At 44.6% G+C, this 23,143-nt stretch overlaps 1 protein-coding gene across 1 annotated transcript in view; it reads right to left on the reverse strand.

Moving 5' to 3' along the window:
- TNFAIP8L3 (TNF alpha induced protein 8 like 3) overlaps window positions 1-5,387 on the reverse strand; it is a 57,955-nt gene extending 52,568 nt beyond the window's left edge. The window contains exon 1 of the mRNA XM_073303875.2: window positions 5,241-5,387. Within this exon, the coding sequence (XP_073159976.2) occupies window positions 5,241-5,292 (52 nt within the window). The 5' untranslated portion in view covers window positions 5,293-5,387. The remainder of the gene's footprint in view (window positions 1-5,240) is intronic.
- Between the last annotated feature and the right edge of the window lie 17,756 nt (window positions 5,388-23,143).

A 23,143-nucleotide genomic window follows, 5' to 3' on the forward strand; every position in this document is an offset into this window, starting at 1 on the left:
ATATTTATTTCCCATGGTAGAGTTCAGATAATTTATCAATTTTTAATATGCATTAAGCTTTTTGTGCCTGAATTGATAGGGGAAAATCCTAATTCATTGAAGTCAATAGCAGAACTCCCTCTTACTTCAACAGGGCCAGGAATTTTGTCCATAGTGTATACTTGCTTTGGCCACTGGCAGCATACAAAATCCTAAACTGTGAAGTGTTAATATTCTATAAAACCCATTCACCAGTTGAGAACTCTACATGGGGCCCTACCTGCTGTCGTGCCTGGGCCAAATTCCCATTGATCACTGAGAGAGTTTGGTCTAAAAAGGGCTCCAAAATCAGGCTTGTGATAGAATAAACTTTCATGGGGGGAGAAGGGGCCTTACATTGCCTTATAGGAGAGAGAGTGGTGTAATTTAGCCCTTTCTCCTCCTGTGATCAGAATATAAATGCAGTACTTCTCTGTTTAAAAAAAAAAAAAAAAGCAGCAGTCTGTATTCTGAGCTAGGAGCTTGTCATACGTTTTAAAGCCAATATGATAGAAGACTGGTGTAAACTGAGATAGCTAGCAGATGAGGATCTGCCCTTCTCTCTTTCTGTCACTCACTCCGTGACACCAATGACATACCATGACTACTGCAGGCAACTTGAAATTCTATGGCCTGTTTTCTGCAGAAAAATGGACCAGATTATCACAGGGGCTTAGTCTTCATAGATTTTAAATTAGGCCCACTGACTTCAAGGGGACTACACACATGCCTGAAACGAAGCCTTTGCAGGATCAGGGCCTTCTCTGGTAACTTCTCACTTCTTCAGCATCTTTTCAGTATGAAGTTAAAAAACTTGATTCTGCTTCTGAAAATGACTTTTTATAGAATAATCCCTAGATGTCTGTCACTCTTATTCTGTGGCTATGTTATATCCTAAGTATTACTTGCTCAATTCTTGGGACGGGGAAAGGTTCCATAGGATGATCACATTTTATGGAGTAAGCATGGCTAGTCTGTAGTAAAAATCATGAAGCTGGACAGGGTATGTGCTACTGTGAAATTTGGGATGTAGTCAAAATGTGTAACTTTTCCCTCCTTAATAAACTGGTTATACAATGTGTGTGTTGAAAAGCATGACAACATGTCTGGTACTTCTAGTGTGGGGACAAGTCTGTCCAGACACTAAAGTCAAATATATTTATCTTAAAATAGTTAGCTTGAGTACAAAGCAGAGATGGATGAGAAAGAGGCTGTGATAGACGCCAAGTCTCGGATGGCTGGATATTCTAGTATGGAGATGATGATTTTTCAAGTACAACTAACATTTATCCCACATTATTGCATTCAAGGAGCTTTTTGTGTACAACATCCACATGAAGTTACCACCGTGATGTTCATAAACATGGAAAAAAGTACTTCTGCTCCTCTTGTAGACTCAGCTGTAATTGGTTATTGAAGGAAACAAGACTTCTGGAATGTAGAGATTAGACTCCAGCTGGACCAGCGAAAGTGCATACTTTCAGTACCTGGGCAGCGGGCTGCCAGAATGCTGGGGTTTGCACTCGCCGAATGCAAGGGGTGGGGGTGGGGGATGAAGACTAGGACTGCTGGAGTATTTCAATCCTTAAAGGGGTGGTGGTGGTTTGTATTTATATTGCAGAAGCACCTAGGAGCTCTAGTAGTAAACCAGGACCTCCCTGTGCTGTACAAACACAGTAAAAAGACAGACCCTGCCCAAAGTGATTACAATCTAAGTGTCCTTGAGTGGCCAGGGCCCTCCTGCCCTATACACCAACTAGGAATGGTGCTGAAGGGAGTGCATGCTAAACATCTAAAAAGTGTATGTGCTGCTTCTGAGAGTGAAATCCTAGTCTCACTGAAGTCAATGGCAAAACTCCCATTGGCTTCAACAGAACCAGGACTTTGCCCTGAATGTGCATCTCCTGGCTATCCTGGAGGCATTCTGCCGCTACGCTCTGCACGCAGAATACCTCTGGCCACTGCCACGGGGTGCCGCAGTGACTAATTTCTCCCCACCCTCCCTTTCCTCTGCTTGTGAAATAAGCGAACCCCTAGATTTCTATGCCTTTGGTAGTGACTGACAGTATGATTATCAAACACCCACATACACACATATACTGCATGTACATATGGAATAGTAGGCGAAAAAGACAAAAAAAAAAAAAAAAAAAGAATCCAACCACACAGTGCTTTCTCAGAGCATATGTGGATCCAAACAAATAAGGAACACCTAGTAAAACAAGTCCTTTAGGCAGAGGGTGGGGAGAGCATTATAGTGCTTTTCTTTTGAAGAATTACATACTACCTGTTTAATTCTGCTGCCCTGCATGACTGGGGATACCAGATTTTTTTGATTTTGTACAAGGAGGAAAGACAGCATGGATGAAAGGGAGGTTTAATACATTGCTGAGCATTAACTGCTGGAAATTAGCAGGCTGTGAGAAAAAGTGTTTAGGCCAAATTCTAAACCATTTAAAAAAAAACAAAACTCTTAATCTCCACAAATTGTTGGTAGGAGCTGTCTTAAAGCAGCTTGTCTCTAATACTGACATTCCTTTGTAACTTAAAACAGTGAGTAAGATGTGATTATTGAGAAGAAATTATATATTTTAATGGTATATCAGCCTGAATATAAAACACATGACAGGGCACTCCCTTAATGCAGGAGGCATGGGGAGCTGGACAGCCTGATGTTTGTCTATTACCTTATAAAGCTATTAAACAAATGATAAAATATGTACCAGGACATCACTTGCAGATCTACCTTATCGTAAAACTAGGCTGGCCAAAAGTAAAAAATAATCTATAGGAAACAAGCCTATACTTTTAGGAGACTTCACCAGAGGGGACCTATCTATCCTAGAGTTCTATACTGTCACCCATCGCTGTAAAATCAATAACAAAGTCTCTAATGGACTTTTCCCTTTACAGAGATTGGAACTCTGCTTGGGCTAGGTTATTTTTGGAGGGGAAATGGTGATTGGGAATAAAAGGGGCGTTTGGATTGTGAGTGGCACTTTCTGTAGAAAGGCATTCTCAAAGGAGAAGGCTTTGCAATGTTTCTTAATAGATCTTTTTCATCTCTGTCTACTCTAATCACAAAATAAGTTGGACAACAATAAACATGGGTATGATTCTGATTTCGCTTACATATTTTTGCTGGTGTGACTACACTGACTCAAAGGAGCCACTCCTGATTTACACCAATGTAAGTGAATCAGGCCCTTCCAGGGACTAGATTAAGAAATCATGTATTTGCTGTCATATGTAAGGAAGTCTTTCATTGTGAGACACTACAGTAGACAGCTTTGTTGATGTCAGGGTTACCAACAAGAAATTGTATGAAGTTAAAACCTGAAGATATGTATGGGGGTGGGGGACCTTTCTATTGTACAACTCTTCCCTTTGGACTGAAATTGGAAAACAATGTACTGGCAGCTAGAACTACTGTAAAGTAATGTAAAATCCAGCATTACAGGGAACTGTCTTTATTCACTTTCTGTGCTGGGCATCCTTCAATTACTGGACAAGTCAACGATTACTCATTTATTTTGCTCACTACTTAGGGATGTGGGTCGGTTGGGGATGGCAGAGGAAAGTGTTTTTCCATCAGTGGTTTTCAGTCTTACCTAAAAACTATGCAAGCTCCAGCCACCAGAAAGCAGCTGTTTTATGTTTTTGTGACAGTTACAAGTTAAGACACTCTAAAAATAAAAGCCTAAGGATTTTGCATGTCTGGGCTTGAGGGGGGAAAAGTCTTCCCTTCCAAATATTTGGTCAAATATTTGTAGTTCTGGATAAAAAGGAAAAAAAATGCAGCTCCTGAATATTATGTTGGACCAGATAATGGACCAGATCTGTCACCAGGCAAGCTCTGTTATGTTCAGTGTGTCACACACACCCTGGTAGAATTTAACCCCCTAAGTCAAATCACACTGTTACACCAGAGGAACCAGTTTGACTTCAACTGAGTGGATGTAACAGGGAGCAGAATTTGGCTGAATGCCTTGTATTCTAGTGTCTTAGTTCTTCAGACAACAAAAAGGGGAGTTACTGCTTTTTCTGTCCCTGAAGTTGCAGTGGAATGGAAAGGTGCAAGGGGCAGCTACAGTGACTTCTCTGTCTTTGGCAGAGTTCATCACCTATTGGATCCTGCTAACCCACTGCTGCTGCACCAGGGGAGGACTTATGGATAAAGACAAGTGCAAAGTATTTCACTTAGAAAGGAAAATCAAATGTGCAACTACAAAATGGAGAATGGCTAGGTATTAGTACTGCTGAAAAGGATCTGGGGTGATAGTGAATCACAAATCAAATAGGAGTTGTCCATGTGATGTAGTTGTGAACAATGCTAGTATGGGTTGTATTAACAGGAGCATTGTATGTAAGGCATGGGAGGCAATTGTCTGGCTGTAGTCAGCACTCAGGCCTCAGCTGGAGTACTGTGTCCAATTCCAATGAGGCAAGATATGGGCAAATTGGAGGGAGTCCAGAGAGGACAACAACAAAACTGATAGAAGTTGTAGAAAACTATGAGGAAAGGTTAAAAATAATGGGCATGTTTAGTCTGACAAGTCTTCAACCATGTTAAGGGTTGTTATAAAGAGGACAGTGACCAATTGTTCTCCACTGAAAGTAGGAAAAGAAGTAATCTGCTTAAGCTGCAGGAAAGGAGATTTAGGTGAAATATGGGGAAAATCTTTCTAACTCTAAGAGTAGCTAAACTCTGGCCTAGGCTTCCCAGGGCAATTGTGGAATCCCCATCCTTGGAGGTTTTTAAGAGCAGGTTGGACAACCACCTGTCAGGGATGATCTAAATTCACTTGATCCTGCCTCCGTGCAGGGGGTTGGACTTGACCTTTGGAGGCTCCTTCCAGCCTGACGTGTCCATAATTCCACCCTCCACCCCGGCTCACATGTGGCGAGCAACTTCTTGCGCTGCACTGGGAATGCCCCCGCCGGCAGCACGGGGCAGGTGCTGGCTTAGTCCCTCAAGGGAGGAGATTGGTTCAGGACCCCTCCAGCTTCCCCGGCACACACAGGGACCTCTAGGGCCCCCGCCTCCCTCTGCCAACGCCATCCCTGCTCCGAGTCCCCCGCAGCTCTGTCCTGCCCTTGAAGTGGCTGTAAACCAACCGTGTAAAGTGACCGGAGCCGTCCCCCCGCCCCTAGCTCGACCCTCCGGGCTGGAGCCGGGTCCAGGCAGCGCAGCGGGTCCCGCCGGCAGCCGCCCTCCCTACCTGCAGGCGCGAGCAGCTCCCCTTCGCTCAGCTCCGCGGAGTCCGAGTCCATGGTGCAGCCGCGCGCCGCAGCAGCTCCGAGGGGCGCCGCGTGCAGCCCTGGGCTCGCCGCCGCCGCCGCCGCGCGGAGAAGTGCAGCCCGGAGCTGGGGAGAGCGGAGTGAGCGAGGGGACGCGGGCGGCTCCGCTCCTGTCTCCTCCCAGCCCGGGCCCTGGGTCAGCGCCGCCACATGCAGCCGCCTCGCTCCGTGCCATTGGCTGCGAGGCAGGCGGGCCCCTCGGGGGCGCACAGGGGGCGGGAGGAGGAGGCTCAGCGCTCTCCCTAAACTTGTTACATGGGCTGATCTAATCACCGGCTGCGGCTCCGCAGCGTCCGCAGCGTGGCTGGCGCTGCAGGGAGCTTGGGCCCCGGCCCGGCCTCATAACCCAGAGCCCTGGGGCCGTTCGCTTTCGGTTCTGGGGCTTTTGCTGGTTGGCCCGGTGCAGTGCCCGGGGCTCTCCTGCATGGCTCTTCTGGGCTTGGTCTCCGGGCTGCTGGGTATGTCTGGGGCTCCCTCGCTGCTCCCTTCCGCCCACAGCAGAGCTGCGGGCTTTGCACAAAGGGCAAATAGAGCCTCTCTAGTAGCTGCCCATTCAGTTATTACTCTTCGCCTGGGACCCCACTCAGGGACCGGACAATGTCCTGCTAGGTGCTGTACAAACACAGAACAGAAAGACAGTTGCTGCCCCAAAGAGCTTATCAATGATCAGTGCGTATTGTCTGTTCAGGATCTTACTGTCCCATTCAGTGGGGGAAATGTGCTGCTGATTCTCTCCTTTTTTGTTTCTCTCCCATCTCCAGCATCCTTTCCTCCCTTTTACCTGTATTTGTGTCTCTCTTCTGGATGTCCTACCCTTTGTGAGCTACCAGTTCACAATCTCTACCCATTCTAGCTACTCAAAAACTAAGCAATGAAAGAGTTAATGTTGGCATGTGTAAGTACAGTGGCATCATTGGGCATATGAACTGACATGGGAAAGCGATCAATAAGGGGGCAGAGGCGTTCACCCCCCTCATGCCTTCCTCTATGCTGCTGCAGAGTGTGAAAACCCAGAGCAGTGTTGAGAAGTACACAGAGTGCAAAGGTGCCTAACCTGCCCTGTGCCGCAGAACCACAGTAGCAAAAGTGGAGTCTGAATTTGCTCCCCAATCTATAGAAAGTCCCAGAGTTCCCTCTCCCTTCATATCAGGTGTGGCCAAAGTCCTACCTGCAGAGACAACAGATCTCAAGATGTCGCAGCCTGGCCCAAGCAGACGGGAACCTGGCCTCTGTGCAGGACACACCTCTGTGTGAAAGATGAGGGTGGCTGCAAGCTGCTCCATTTATATTTTGCATGTCAGGAGCAACTTAATTTGAGAAGTTGCCAGCATCATCCTCAGTGGGTAAAGTTTGGACCTCCAGCCTTATAGTAAGAAGACCTTTGTGAGATATCACAGACAGCCATGTCAATTCAATGACAATGACAACAAAGCCTGCCATTAAGACATATTACACAAAGGAGTAGAGAGCACAGCTGGGGAAGGCACAGCATAAGTGTGTTATGGAGAAAGCCTCATGGCAATAAGAAGTCCCCAGAACAGAATCAGAGAATTGCTGCAGGTGATGATAGACATCACATTCAAAACAAAATCTGAGAGCTCCAAGGTACCAACTCCCCACCTTTTGAACCAGTACAACCCCAAAGAGTATAAAAAGGCTTTCTCCACTAACAGAGCATCTAATTCTGGGGGCTAATGGAGGGAAGTTGCCCATCAGATGTGGATTTGAATTTAATCCATCTTCTCAGTCTTTCCTTCCTTCAGATGTATCAACTTCTGAAAGCTTTTATCCCTGCTATACAAATGTTATCACACTGTAGGTAAACGTTGACTTTTTAATGACACTAGGCAGGGCATACCAAAAGCTTAACATTCAGCCCACTGCAACCATATTCCTACCACCAACCGTCTTAGGTGCAGCACACTCTTCTTCCAGAATAATAATAATTAATAATAATTAATGGCCTTACTAAAAGAAATTCTCTAATTTTTTCAGGTTGGATTTTTTGGGCAGGACCTATACTATAATCACATCTGCTTGTGGGAGAGCTTTGGAGATCCACACTTGATTATCACATAGTCCATGTTCAGCTAGTATCCAGTGTTAGATGCTTCAAATTCAGAAGTCTTTGATACCAGATGTTCAGTTGCCACTAGACATTATTTTTCATGATCCTTTAAAGAGGAAGAAGCCTTGGCTTGGGATAGTGAAAATGAAAACTGAACCCCACTCCTTTTTCATTGTTGTCAGCCTTTTTCTCCTTGGATAACTAGACCAATAGATAATGCAGTGGAAATGAAATAACTTAATCAATATTCTATTGCGTCAAAGGTGAGAAATATACATTGTGCATTCTCATTGCTGTGCTGTAATTATTTTCTGTTCCACAGTAAATTCTCTTTCAAGGTCATTTTCCTACTTTATTGCTGGCTGCTAACAGTACAGCAGTCACTAAAGTTTTCAGCTGAAATAGAATGAGCATATTGTTTCATTTCAAAACATATGGTTAGAATTCATTTTTTCCTTTAAATGTTCTTTAGCCAGCAGAGTCCAGCACTTGTTGTAACATGTGACATGGAAAATTCCATGTGCGTAGAGCTCAGAACTTCATAGTTTCCACCCATTACAACAGTGTGCGCAAGAAAACCAAAACCAATTAATGACAATATGTGCCATACATATATAACTTAAGTAATAGTCCACATTCTGAAAACAGCTTCTGTTTGATTTTCTTTTGGTTTATTATAAATTGCTCTCTGTTCAGCTACATAGTTCACTGTTATGAGCTTAGTACCATAACATGTATTTCCTGTATTACAAGACATTCATGGTTCTAGGGTAGCTACACCAGATGCTGGCACAATGCTTTTAAAGGCCCAAATCCACAGGTGGATTTCCACACCGTCATGTGAATCTCTCCTGTTCATGTGGCTCTCATTTGGAATCCTTTACTGCCTCTTTATTGTACCTGAGTGGTGGAGATCTGTTTGTGGGAGAGCTCTAGAGATCCACACTTCATTATCACATAATCAATGTTCAGCCACTATCCAGGTTACACTCACGTGTGAGCACACTTGCAGTGCAGCAGTTTCTATTTTAAGTACTTATTCTATTTGAGTGCCTCACAATCACAGCACCTCTATGAGGAAGGAGGGTACTATTATCCCTATTTTACAGATGGGGACCTGAAATAACTTACCCAAGGTCAGACAGGAAGTCTGTGGCAGAGCATGCAATTGAACCTGCGTCTTCTGCACCCCAAGCTAACACCCTAACCACTGGGACAGCCTTGCTTTCTGAGTTCAAAATGGAGTGTGCCAATGGACAGCCAGAGACAGGTGAGATGGAAACTGGAGAACTGAGAGATCTGTGAGTTGTCAGCAGACAAGTCATAGTTGAAGCTGTTACAGTGTAACTCACTGTTGTCTCCCAGGATGGCCGGAGAAAGAAAACAACACTAATGGAGAGTGGGTGGGGACTCCAGGGAAGGAAAGGGCAGAGAGGTAGGAAGAGAGCCACTGTAGCCCAAAGCTTTTGAAGCCTCGGGAGATGAGTCTTTAGATGACAGAATGACTGATCGTGTCAAAGACATGACAAATGGATCAAGAAGGATATAAATGGGAGAGCTTGGGACGTCACTGGTGATGACTGTGGTGATGACTTTGGTTAGGGCACTTTCAATGGTGTGGCTGGAGTAAAAACTAGATGGGAGTGGGGCAAAAGAGAAATTTGGTAGAGAGGCAGTGTGCATAGATAACTTGTCCACAAAATACGGAGGCAATTAAACCAGTTTCCTCTGCCTCCCTTCTTTATCTCCACTCACAACTCCAACACCCTTAATAATCTCCCTCCCTCCCAGGCTCATATATTCTGTGTAACCTTGAACTCTTTCCATCTTGCTCATATCAGGTGTCTTGCTAAGGTATGTCACTACTTCATCTTTCTCCACTGGTATCCTGGCTCTTAATATGTCAGGTTCATGCTCATTGTCCACTTCTCCAAGCCCCTACAAATCTGGCCCTCACCTATATAATTTCTCCTTCTACCCATTCTCTCTCTTTAGGCTCTTCCCAATCCTCCCACCTGACTCCTCCCTTTTATCCCATTTTCCTACTCTCAGCTTTATACATTCTGTCATGCTGCCCCTACGTCTGCAACAGTCTTCAACTTTCTCTCCCCTTCTTAAAACCCCCCTCTCCAAGCAATCTCTCCTCCCTTTCCTGTAGTGTTGCCCTTGTCTGATTTAGATTGTAAAATCTTTGGGGCAGGAATGCAACTCTCTGTTTATACTGGCTTTGTAAATGTAAGGGCCTATATAAATCATTTGTAATAACAATAATAATAATAAATGTTATTTAATTAGTAGTCTCCCCAGAGTGTGCTATTTCTAATGCTGTTTATTATTATTTTGTCTCCATTTTGTAAATTTTATCTTGTTACCTCCGAATCCCATCGTTACCCACCACTGAGTGTCATCTAGAAACATATTTCACAAGTATGGTAGCTTCCTTTAACCACTTGTGGATTTTCTTTAATCTCTTTGCCATGATGCCATTGTTCAGTCTATTTTGCATGATAGTGTAGATGGATGTATTTCAGGAAGGATGAGCATTCACACTGGTAGACTGAGTGATTGACATTAAGCTTTAGTCATTATTCTATCAACAGCTTTGCCGTACCATTAATTGTCAAACTACCATCTTCTTACTGATATTCAGATGTTAATCAGCCTTTATAAATTCTTTAGTACATTTTACTTATACTGCTGCACATGTACCTGTATGATATAAAAAGAAAGGAGTCTTCTCCTTAATTAGAATTCTGTTCATAGCCACCTGAATTGTTTAAATGAGACTCATATGTCAATATGTCCTCAAAACTCTATACTTCTTTTGCTTCTGATTTAGGCAGATTATGTGTAACAAATGCTGCATATATACATGTGCAGAAGTGTTTCCTGCCTGCATTTACTTAGGTAGCATGAAGCATCCTACAGTATCTGTCCCAAATTCCTAGTATGCCAGCAATGTATTAGTAATCATTAAACTTACTGAACTGAATACCACCTGTGTATCTAGGGTATCAGTGTTTACTTAAAGAACTGTGGAGGCAATGGTAGCTTTAGGCTAGAGTCTGTATTAGACCTACACTAGGGTTTGGAGTTTAAGTCTTTAGGGAATCAAGTTTAGGGCTAGGGTTAAAATTTGGCTTTGATGGTGTGATATGGCACAAAATGTGAGATTTCAGCCTCCAAAGGCAAATAATTTGCAGGCTCACCTATCTTGTAAGCTTTTAGTCATCCTGAATTGTATGAATCTCCCAGAAGGTACCTGAGGATAACAATAAACATTGGGTCACTCCATTGATATATTTTTGTCAGATTTTGATAGAGGTTGATGGGGGCGGAGGCGGTGGGGTGTGTCAGCATAGCAGAAATGTAATATTAGTAAGAAACTAATCTGAAACAAAGCTTGCCTTGTGCTGCATGATGACAACACTGGCTGAGGAAGAAGGAGCAGTGAGTGTCTTCACTCTCTGTGCCCATGCAGCTGCAGGAAGGAGTGCAATCAAACAAGACACAGCTAGGCTGGCGACCCGGCTATCCAGCAGTCTTGCTCATATATGGAAGTTAACAGCACAGCCTGAGTGGTGACCTTTCTGGCACAGCACTAAGGTATCCTGTGTTTCTTTCACCTGGCTTGAACCATCCTGACCTATACAAGTAGGATGCTTTGTGTCCCTACCATGTTGCTTCCATTGCTTCTCTGTCGTTCCCCTGCTACTTGCTGTTCACTGTTTGTGAATAGGATTTTACTCATAAGGTAACACTTTCCATTTCGGATAGTAATTCAAATTGCCCCTGCACTTAATAATTTTTGTGCTATTCTAGAAATGTGTGGGGATGGGTTGCTTTTTGGGTTTTTTTTGTTTTTTTAAAAGAAACCTAAACTTTTATGTTCCAGTGAGCAAAAGTTATTGATTTGTCTTGTGATTACAAAGAAGTCCATCTTGGAAATGGTATGTGCACTTTGTTGTGCAGAGGCAAAGTCTGACATTCCAAACAACAGTGGAAATGAAATTTATTTAGCAACAAAGATAGTGACTCAAAATAAAAGGCTCACTTTCCAAAACAGGAAACACAGCCCATGCTGTAAATATATCGATATGAGAGACTCAGGGTATGTTTAATCTATGAAATTAGGTCGAATTTATAGAAGTCGGTTTTGTAGAAAGCGTTTTTATACAGTAGATTGTGTGTGTCCCCATACAAATGCTCTAAGTGCATGTAGTCGGCGGAGTGCGTCCACAGTACTGAGGCAACCGTCGACTTCCGGAGCGTTGCACTGTGGGTAGCTATCCCACGGTTCCCACAGTCTCCGCCACCCATTTGAATTCTGGGTAGAAATCCCAGTGCCTGATGGGGCTAAAACATAGTTGTGGGTGGTTCTGGGTACATATTGTCAGCCCCCCCCCTTCCCTCCCTCCCTCCGTGAAAGCAAGGGCAGACAATCGTTTTGCACCTTTTTTCATGAGTTACCTGTGCAGATGCCATACCATGGCAAGCATGGAGCCTGCTCAGCTAACCATCGCCATATGTCTCCTGGGTGCTGGCAGACGTGGTACTGCATTGCTACACAGCAACAGTTCATTGTCTTTTGGCAGCAGACAGTGCAGTATAACTGGTAGTAGCCGTCGTCGACGTAGTCCAGGGTGCTCTTTTAACCAACCTTGATGAGGTCAGGGGCGCCTGGGCAAACATGGGAGTGACTCAGCCAAGTAATTTCCCTTTTAAGTTTCTTTTCATGGTGATTCAGTCCTACTGGCAGTGCACTGTCTTTTAATCTGCAGCCAGTAGAAGACAATGGCCAGCAGTCATACTGCACCGTCTTCTGCCAAGCACCCAGGAGATGACGATGGCTAGTGGTCGTACTGCACAGTCTGCTGCCAGCAAGATGTATAAAGATCGATGAAGTGGATCAAAACAAGAAATAGACCAGATTTGTTTTGTATTCATTTTCTCCTCCCTCCCTCCGTGAAATCAACAGCCTGCTAAACCCAGTTTTGTGTTCTAACCTTGAGGTTTTGAGTTCTATCCTTGAGGGGGCCATTCTCTTTCTCGCAAAGCCACCCCCTTTGTTGATTTTAATTCCCTGTAAGCCAACCCTGTAAGCCATGACGTCAGTCGCCCCTCCCTCCATCAGAGCAACGGCAGACAATCGTTCCGCACCTTTTTTCTGTGCAGACGCCATATCACAGCAAGCAAGGAGCCTGTTCAGATCACTTTGGCAATTAGGAGCACATTAAACACCACACTCATTATCCAGCAGTATATGCAGCACCAGAACCTGGCAAAATGAAACCAGGCGAGTAGGCGACATCAGCGCAGTGACGAGAGTGATGAGGACATGGACACAGAATTCTCTCAAAGCACGGGCCCTGGCAATGTGGGCATCATGGTGCTAATGGGGCAGGTTCATGTGGTGGAACGCCGATTCTGGGCTCGGGAAACAAGCACAGATTGGTGGGACCGCATAGTGTTGCAGGTCTGGGATGATTCCCAGTGGCTGTGAAACTTTCGCATGCGTAAGGGCACTTTCATGGAACTTTGTGACTTGCTTTCCCCTGCCCTGAGGCGCAAGAATACCAAGATGAGAGCAGCCCTCACAATTGAGAAGCGAGTGGCTATAGCCCTGTGGAAGCTTGCAATGCCAGACAGCTACCGGTCAGTCGGGAATCAATTTGGAGTGGGCAAATCTACTGTGGGGGCTGCTGTGATGCAAGTAGCCCACGCAATCAAAGATCTGCTGATATCAAGGGTACTGACCCTGGGAAATGTGCAGGTCATAGTGGATGGCTTTGCTGCAATGGGATTCCCTAACTGTGGTGGGGCCATAGACAGAACCCATATCCCTATTTTGGCACCAGAGCACCAAGCTGGCTAGTACATAAAGCGCAAGGGGTACTTTTCAATAGTGCTGCAAGCACTGGTGGATCACAAGGGATGTTTCACCAACATCAACGTGAGATGGCCAGGAAAGGTACATGACGCTCGCATCTTCAGGAACTCTGGTCTGTTTCAAAAGCTGCAGGAAGGGACTTTATTCCCAGACCAGAAAATAACCATTGGAGATGTTGAAATGCCTATAGTTATCCTTGGGGACGCAGCCTACCCTTTAATGCCATGGCTCATGAAGCCAAACACAGGCAGCCTGGACAGTAGTCAGGGGCTGTTCAACTACAGGCTGAGCAAGTGCAGAATGGTGGTAGAATGTGCATTTGGACATTTAAAAGTGCGCTGGCGCAGTTTACTGACTCGGTTAGACCTCAGCAAAACCAATATTCCCACTGTTATTACTGCTTGCTGTGCACTCCACAATATCTGTGAGAGTAAGAGGGAGACATTTATGGTGGGGTGGGAGGTTGAGACAAATCGCCTGGCTGCTGGTTACGCACAGCCAGACACCAGGGTGGTTAGAAGAGCACAGGAGGGCGTGGTGCACATCAGAGAAGCTTTGAAAACCAGTTTCATGACTGGCCAGGCTATGGTGTGAAAGTTCTGTTTGTTTCTCCTTGATGAAACCCCCCCGCACCTTGGTTCACTCTACTTCCCTGTAAGTTAACCACCCTCCCCTCCTCCCTTCGATCACCGCTTGCAGAGGCAATAAAGTAATTGTTGCTTCACATTCATGCATTCTTTATTAATTCATCACACAAATAGGGGGATAACTACCAAGGTAGCCCAGGAAGGGTGGTGGAGGAGGGAAGCACCAGGAGTGGTGGTGGAGGAGGGAAGGACAAGGCCACACAGCACTTTAAAAGTTTAAAAGTTTAAAACTTATTAAATGCCAGCCTTCCATTGCTTGGGCAATCCTCTGGGGTTGAGTGACTGGGTGGCCGGAGGCCCCCACATTGCGTTCTTGGGCGTCTGGGTGAGGAGGCTATGGAACTTGGGCAGGAGGGCGGTTGGTTACACAGGGGCTGTAGCGGCAGTCTGTGCTCCAGCTGCCTTTCCTGCAGCTCAACCATATGCTGGAGCATATTAGTTTGATCCTCCAGCAGCCTCAGTATTGAATCCTGCCTCCTTTCATCAAGCTGCCACCACCTTTCAGCTTCAGCCCTCTCTTCAGCCTGCCACTTACTCTCTTCAGCCCGCCACCTCTCCTCCCAGTCATTTTGTGCTTTCCTGTGCTCTGACATTGTCTGCCTCCACGCATTCATCTGTGCTCTGTCAGTGTGGGAGGACAGCATGAGCTCAGAGAACATTTCATCGCGAGTGCGGTTTTTTCGCCTTCTAATCTTTGCTAGCCTCTGGGAAGGAGAAGATCCTGTGATCTTTGAAACACATGCAGCTGGTAGAGAAAAAAAAGGGACAGCGGTATTTAAAAAGACACATTTTATAGAACAATGGGTACACTCTTTCACGGTAAACCTTGCTGTTAACATTACATACATAGCACATGTGCTTTCGTTCCAAGGTCGCATTTTGCCTCCCCCCACCATGTGGCTAGCCCCTTATCCCTTCCCCCTCCCCGTGGCTAACAGAGGGGAACATTTCTGTTTAGCCACAGACAAACAGCCCAGCAGGAATGGGCTCCTCTGAGTGTCCCCTGAAGAAAAGCACTCTATTTCAACCAGGTGACCATGAATTATATCTCACTCTCCTGAGGATAACACAGAGAGATAAAGAACGGATGTTGTTTGAACACCAGCAAACATACACTGCAATGCTTTGTTCTACAATGATTCCTGAGTATGTGCTACGGGCCTGGAGTGGTAAAGTGTCCTACCATGGTGGACAGAATAAGGCTGCCCTCCCCAGAAACCTTTTGCAAAGGCTTTGGGAGTACATCCAAGGGAGCCGCAAATGCCAGGGCAAATTAATCATTAAACATGCTTGCTTTTAAACCACGTATAGTATTTTAAAAGGTACACTCACCAGAGGTCCCTTCTCCGCCTGGTGGATCCGGGAGGCAGCCTTGGGTGGGTTCCGGGGGTACTGGCTCCAGGTCCAGGGTGAGAAATAGGTCCTGGCTGTCGGGAAAACCGGTTTCTCCGCTTGCTTGCTGTGAGCTATCTACAACCTCCTCCTCATCATCTTCCTCGTCCCCAAAAACCTGCTTCCGTGTTTTCTCCATCTCCATTGAAGGAGTCAAACAACATGGCTGGGGTAGTGGTGGCTGAATCCCCTAAAATGGCATGCAGCTCATCATAGAAGCGGCATGTTTTGGGCTCTGACCTGGAGCGGCCGTTTGCCTCTCTGGTTTTCTGGTACACTTGCCTCAGCACCTTAAGTTTCATGTGGCACTGCTTCGGTCCCTGTTATGGCCTCTGTCCTTCATGCCCTGGGAGATTTTGACAAATGTTTTGGCATTTTGAAAACTGGAACGTAGTTCTGATAGCACAGATTCCTCTCCCAATACAGCGATCAGATCCCATACCTCCCGTTCGGTCCATGCTGGAGCTCTTTTGCAATTCTGGAACTCCATCATGGTCACCTCTGCATGGCTACCTCTGCTGATGAACTCTGCATGCACCTGCAGCTTGCCACGCTGGCCAAACAGGAAATTGAAATTCAAAAGTTCGTGGGCCTTTTCCTGTCTACCTGGCTAGTGCATCTGAGTTGAGAGCGCTGTCCAGAGCGGTCACAATGGAGCACTCTGGGATAGTTCCCGGAGGCCAATACCGTCTAATTGTGTCCACAGTACCCCAAATTCAACCTGGCAAGGCCAATTTCAGCGCTAATCCCCTTGTCGGGGGTGGAGTAAGGAAATTGATTTTAAGAGCCCTTTACGTTGAAAAAAAGGGCTTCGTCGTGTGGACGGGTGCAGGGTTAAATTGATTTAATGCTGCTAAATTCGACGTCAACTCCTAGTGTAGACCAAGGCTTAGGAAGAGATCCAACCCCTTAACAACCTCAGTGTGTAACAGAAAATCTGTCAGTCACTGAACTACTCAGCATGCTGTGGTGCAACAGAGGTGGAGGCTGATAAATGCAAATGTAGCCTCAATATATGACAATATTGCTGGCTTCAGACTTTGCACCATTAAATAGGTTGTATCGGGGACTCAATACACTAGGGTATAATTACATAGTTGTATATCTAGATACAGGGGCCTGCATCCTGAAATATGCTGAGCACCTGCAGCTTATCCGGAAATCAGTGTTAGTTGTAGATTACTCTGTGCTTGTTAGGATTTGGCTTGTTACCCAGGAGGGATCCTGCAGATGCTTATTCAGGGGAGCAGTAATGGTTCATGCAGATAGTCTGATTGGCCAGATCCTGAGGTATTTGGTTAATCAACGCTGTCTCCGGCCAACTCTCACTGAAGTTTTTTGGGAATTTTTTAAAGTAACAACTGAGGAAAAACTCAAGGTCTGATCCTGCTACCACTGAAGGCAATGGGAGTTGAGGTGCCCAGCACCTTGCAGAAGATGCAGTACATAACAGGATCAGGCCTTGAGCAAGGAGTTCAGGTTGGCCCATCAGTCTCACTGGGGATGCTCATTTTTCTGGAAATGTTACTCCAGTGCCACTGTCTCCACCCAAATAGGCTCTTTCTTTCTTTCTTTCTTTCTTTCTTTCTTTCTTTCTTTCTTTCTTTCTTTCTTTCTTTCTTTCTTTCTTTCTTTCTTTCTTTCTTTCTTTCTTTCTTTCTTTCTTCATTGTTTCAAAGAGTTTAAGACCAGAAGAGACCATTAGTTCATCCAGTCTGACCTCCTGTATATCACAGGCCATGAAATTTCACCCAGTTTCCCCTGCATTGAGCCTAATAACTTGGCTTAAGTGAAAAGAACCATGTTTTGGAATAAAAATGTTCAATTTATTTGTATGCTACGAGAGAGGACACTGGTATATTTTGAATTTCTGCTTATTTTCCTTTTGAATCCAGTTAGTTCTCCCAGGCTCACCTTTCACATGACCACAGCTCTTGTACCTTCCAAGCTATTATACCTTCCTTTCTTCTCATTAGTGTCATGGCTAAACCACTTGATACCAGTGTCGCTTTATAGATTACCACAATGCAGGGATCACTGCGAGAGTCACAGTCAGTGCCTCTCTAGAGAAATACGCTTTTATTAACTTGGTTTACTTAGGCCACATACCCTGCATGGAGCAAAGAACACAGCCCATCATCTTACTTCATCTCTTTCTAGTACAGAGGCGTATTCCACTGTAGGAAGCTAATGGGAATGCCATTGTTAGGTGGTTAACAAAGCTACTGAACACTCTGAACAGGGCCTTGGTTCTTCATGCTGCTTCACAGGGCTGGACACACTGAGAAGCTTGCAGGATGGAGGTTTAGGCCAATTCCCCGTCTAATTTCATTCACTTGTGTGAATGGAAGTTTTCCTTGGGTAAAGACTGAGTTGTGTGTTCTGTTCCACCCACAGGGCATTGGAATCTGGTTTTGAAGCAGCATTTTCACCTGGGAACACTGGGGAAATAATTGATTGTGTTTTTTATCAGCTACTGATTACTACTTCTTCTTTACCTTACTTTTAAAATTTATTTGGTAGTATCCATTTCTTTTTACTCTATGGGTTTGACATATTTGGTTTGTGTTGAACAAATTGAAACTTGCCTTGTCACTCCATTATCAGCGTTGGTATTACCTCTCCAGTGGTTACACTTTAGAGACATTCCAGGGGTTAACCATGGCTAAGACATAAGTAAAATACAGTTGAACCAACAACAGATGCTGCTTGTCACTGAGCTGTATTTCATTCTGCTTTGAAACAGTTTTGCTGCACATAGTCTGATTATGGGTCATCCTTGTTTTCATCCTTGATTTCAGATTGCCTGTAGGAGGAGGATTCCACAACCTTGTTACCCTCAGAAAGCAGAGGAAATTTGGTTGCTAAGAAACTGTAGCAGTGTTGTACCTCACTTTCTTTCCAGAATAGTTTGTTAGCTGCCACCAGTGATTCCACCAAACTGTCTCAGGCTGTTTTCCATGCAAAACATCCATATATCCTCCCATTGCCACAAACTTGTCAGAAGTTCAGACATACTGCAGAGTACAAATTTAACTATTGACCTCATGCTGTTTTTTCTATTAGTCAGCAACAGCTCAGTTTAGATTACATTGTATTTATGATTGCCAACTTTATTTATATTACAGTAACGCTTAGAAGTCCCAAATGAGTTCAAGGTCTCACCATGGTAGGTATATGAGTATAGTAAGAGACAAGATAAAGGGCCCAAGAAAGGAGGTAGTATTATCCCCATTTTATAGATAAGAACTGAAGCAGAGAGAGATTAAGTGACTTGCTCAAGGTCACATAAGAAGTCGATGGAATAGCCAGAATATGAACCCAGATCTCCTGAGTCCTACTCTAGTCACTTAATCACATTGTTATCCTTCCAAATGTTTCACTGTATGTGCTTAACAAGGATTCTCTGGGCCAGATCCTTGGTCCTGCTCTGGCTGCTTTGTTCCCCTCTGGCAGCACAAAGAAGCTCTAAAGCTGCTTTAAATTGTCCCTTGAGTTTTCTCCTCAAACTGGGGAATGCTCAGGTTGTGTAAAGCCACCTCACTTTCAGCACCTAATGGGAGCAAGGACAGATGGTATTGCTGGGGTGTCCTTATGCCCTGGCCAGAACAATCTCTTGGGGATCATGAATTCCAGGCATAAATTAGAGCATCTCTTAGGTTGCTGTAATTTGTGCCAACAAGGACCTGGGCTTGTGCAGATACGCTACCTTTGATCCTGTCTCCACATATCTTCTGCTGAACCCTTGGTCAAAGCAGTGGATCTGGCCCTTGTTGTTCCCGCTACTAACCTCTCTCAAAATTCTAAAAAGCACCTCTCTTCAACAAGGTAATCAAAACAAAATAAATGAGGCATAAGTAGGAAACATGATGAACAACACTCGGGCTATGAGATGTTTGGGAAAGTGAACAGGAAATCTTGGAAGCACTGTAATGTCAAAACTCCTTTTCTGAATTTTGCCAAACCCTGATCTCTGCCTGGGGCATGTAAAATTTCAAAGGCTCCATTTCTTTTTGGGGAAACTTTGTGTGTGTGTGTGTTTGGTTTTTAATGATGCCAACCTTAGCAATGGAGCTTTTAGTAAACTTAGCATCAGAAATTATTCAGACAGCTCAGCATGGATGGCTATTTCTGCTTAAAACAAGCCAAGGGCTGGAGTAGGAGGGTGGTCACTTATTTGTGTTCATTGGCAAAATTGTGTAGGGAAGCATTTATAGCACTTATCTGTACTATATCTAGCTCTAGTTGGCACTACTGTGCCATCACCCCCCTCCCTCATCTGGCAGAGCCCTAGATATTGGCTAATAGCAGGTACAGTGCCAGCCTAACAGCAAAGTTTAGGTACTGAGACCCCTCAATGCACAGGGGAGCTGAGGCGCCCGGGATTTCTCAGGGAGTGGGCTAAATTGGGAGGGGAGACACCCTAGAAAGGAATGGATAAAATCTGTTGACTGAATATATTTGCAAATAGAGAATAATATTGTTTGCTGCTGTTGAACTATAACTCTATGACAAATATTCTCAAATGCACTCTGCAAGTCTCCCTTCTATTAATCACGAAATGCCATCATCCCAGACAGAAAATTCTGTTTTACGTGTAGTCTTCGGAACATGCAACATAGACAATTAGATTACATGTAGTCCCACAACCTTCCCAGTACAGAGAATGAAATTACATTGAAACTTGCTTTCCAGACAATTGTCAGGTGAATTATTTCTATTGTACACACATTGGGGGCCCTAGTCTGCCTTCAGACACATGGATATGAATGTCCTGACTTCAGTGGGAGCTGCTCCCATGTATCTAAGGGCAGAGCTGGGTTCTAGAAATTTACGTTCACTTTGCTTTTGTATGGCAACTTTGAGGGCATAGTTGCCAAACCTGCTGAGAACCAGAGGTCTACTGCTGATGAATGGGCAGGGCCAGGTCAGGTATATGTATCCCTTGTGAACCTGATAGAACATTAAATATAAAAAGCAAATTTAGCTGGAGAGCTGGGTTAACTTTTCCACAGGCCCCACACTGTGCTGTGCCACCTTCAGGTTTCAGACACTAGCTGAGGAAACCCTGTCAGAGTATTGCCTGGGAGCCAGCAGAGATCAGGGGAGCCTAGAGTTAGGGCATAGAGGGGTCTCACTGCCTACGGTCTTCTGTGATCTTTATGACAGAAGAGAACCTTCTAAAACCTCAGAAGAGAAGAGGTTCTAAGAGAACCTTTTGTTCATTTTGTTAAGTGGAAATTTCCCCTTCCCCCTGACAGAATAATGTGTGGGAAAACTGTGTGAAGAGAAAAGGAGGACTTGTGGCACCTTAGAGACTAACCAATTTATTAGAGCATGAGCTTTCGTGAGCTACAGCTCACTTCCTCAGATGCATATCGTGGAAACTGCAGCAGGCTCCTGCTGCAGTTTCCACGATATGCATCTGAGGAAGTGAGCTGTAGCTCACGAAAGCTCATGCTCTAATAAATTGGTTAGTCTCTAAGGTGCCACAAGTCCTCCTTTTCTTTTTGCGAATACAGACTAACACGGCTGTTACTCTGAAACCTGTGTGAAGAGAATCTCAGCAGTCTTTCTTCACTGCAGGGCAGCCTCCTGCAGGTAAATGATCACAGTGCTGATCATTAGAACTGGTCAGACAATTAGCTTTCCAATGAGGAAATGCCATTTTGTCCAGAAGATTTCTCAGCTTCAGGAAAGAATAGTGAGAGACCCACCCTAGGGGTGAGGATACTTGCCTGGGATGTGAAACTCAGGTTCAAGTCCCTGCTCTGCCTGATTCCTGCATCCCAGATGAGTGCCTTAACCACTTGTGTATGGAGTCAGTCTCTCCTGTTAGAGTAGCCCCATTTTGTATGAATAATTAAATATTCATGGAGTCAGAAAGAGAGAGAGAGAAACACTGACTTTATAGCCCAGTGGTTAGGGCACTCACCTGGGATGTGGGAAACCCAGGTTCAAGTGGGGTTATTTGTTCTTCTGCAGTAGGGTGGTCTTGTATTTATTCAGAAACCTTTTGAAAGGTCTCGTTTTCATTCTATATCAGACAGAAAACTGCTTTCAAAATCTCAATTTTTTTTTAACTGGAATTTTGTTTTCTGGCCAGCCCAACTGACCATAATACTGGGGCCCAGTTCTGCAAACCCTTCTTTGGGTGTCCTTCCTCATGCAAGTACTGCAGTACCTTTGAGCATCTGTACATAAGGGGTTGCAGAATTGGGCCTGGGGCATATGGTAAATGACTGCTTTAGAACCAAATGAAATCAGCTATTAACTTGATAACGAGTACTGAGTCTATTCCACTCTGAATGTCTGAAGCTGGCATTGTGGAATACCAGCTGACCACTCAGCCCCAAGCTCAGACTAATTGGTTTTTTTTATGTGTACAGTACCTGTTCTTATCGGCAGTGGAAGAGAAATATTGAGACGGTACAGAAATGCTGCAGTTAGTTGAACTGATGCCTGAGGTCTTTTTCTTGTTACTCACCACAGCTGGTATTGTCTTCACAAAAAAGAGCTTGAATGCAGAGCTTTTCGTCGAAAGCATAGAGGAGATCTACAAACTGGTAAAGCACCTTGTTGCTGCCACTCTCTGACAGAATTGTCTGTATTTGGGTAGCGAAGGGAGAGATCTGTGTGTTTTTTCCATTGCAGAAAATACAGATATCTCAGGATTGTCAAAGAAAATTAAGGGGAGCATTCCATAGTGTCCCTTTCCCGATGGTAATGAAATGATTGTTCTACCAGCACACGACATTAGTTTTATGGCTCAGTGAGATCCATTTCCACCCTCACCCATCCTGACTATGGAGCAATTAGTTTTTAAAAACGTATCAAAAGAGATCAGAATTTATAAGAAGTTTAATGAGAAGAAATTGAAATATACTTTGATGGTGAGACAGAGGTAAAATGAAATGGCAAGTATATAGTGGGTGTGGGAGAGAGAGAGCGGGAGGCTGGGGCTGGCCAGAAAGGGAGAGGCTCAAATGCACTGATTCAGCTGTCTCTGTATCTCTTATTTGTGTACCATAGAAAATAAGAGAATTGTCATTGGAGAAGGCATGACTCATAACAGGTAGCGCCTTAGTAAATAATGGAACTAGTTCCTAATTTAGCCACACAAGATTTTTTTAAAACTTGCTGGTTTTATTGTTTTTTATTTATTTTTTGGACTCTGAATAAATATTATATAGCTTGACTAAAGAGTGTTTATACTATTGGGAAAATTCACAATTGATCTGTGCCTCCCAGATAAATGAATTCTGAAAGTGTAGAAAGTACTGTGTAAATGACAGATTTCAAGTCTGTGTCATAACGTGGATTGAGTAAGAAAAAATAATTTTGTCTTGACTTACAGGGCCGGATCCTTGGTCCCTCTTCAGTCCACTTTGTATTATTCCATGAATGAAGTGCTGGCTCCATTGATGTCAATAAAGGTATGTCTACACTGCAATTAAACACCCTTGGCTGGCCCATGTCAGCTGACTCTGGCTAGCGGGGCTTGGGAGGGGCTGTTTAATTGCAGTGTAGAGATCATTCATGCTTGCACTGGGGCCAGAGCTCTGAGATCCTCCCCCTGCAGTGGGGGCGGCCTGACCATAGCACAAGGTTGGAGTTGCAGGGATGAAGCCATGAAGGACCCAATGTTATGGTGTTCCTAAGGCCACTGATTACCTTAATTCCATCTTGGGCTTCTACTATACATTTTACTACTTAAACTATGAATGATCTGCAGGGAGAGAGGAGTGGAAAGGACTATACAACACATCCTCCAAAAGGCCAGTGTAAAATTATATTTGGATGGGTGTATGCCTCGTAAACAGTCTG

The sequence above is a fragment of the Lepidochelys kempii genome, chromosome 10, assembly GCF_965140285.1.
Source record: "Lepidochelys kempii isolate rLepKem1 chromosome 10, rLepKem1.hap1, whole genome shotgun sequence".
In the NCBI taxonomy this organism is placed as follows: Eukaryota; Metazoa; Chordata; order Testudines; family Cheloniidae; genus Lepidochelys; species Lepidochelys kempii.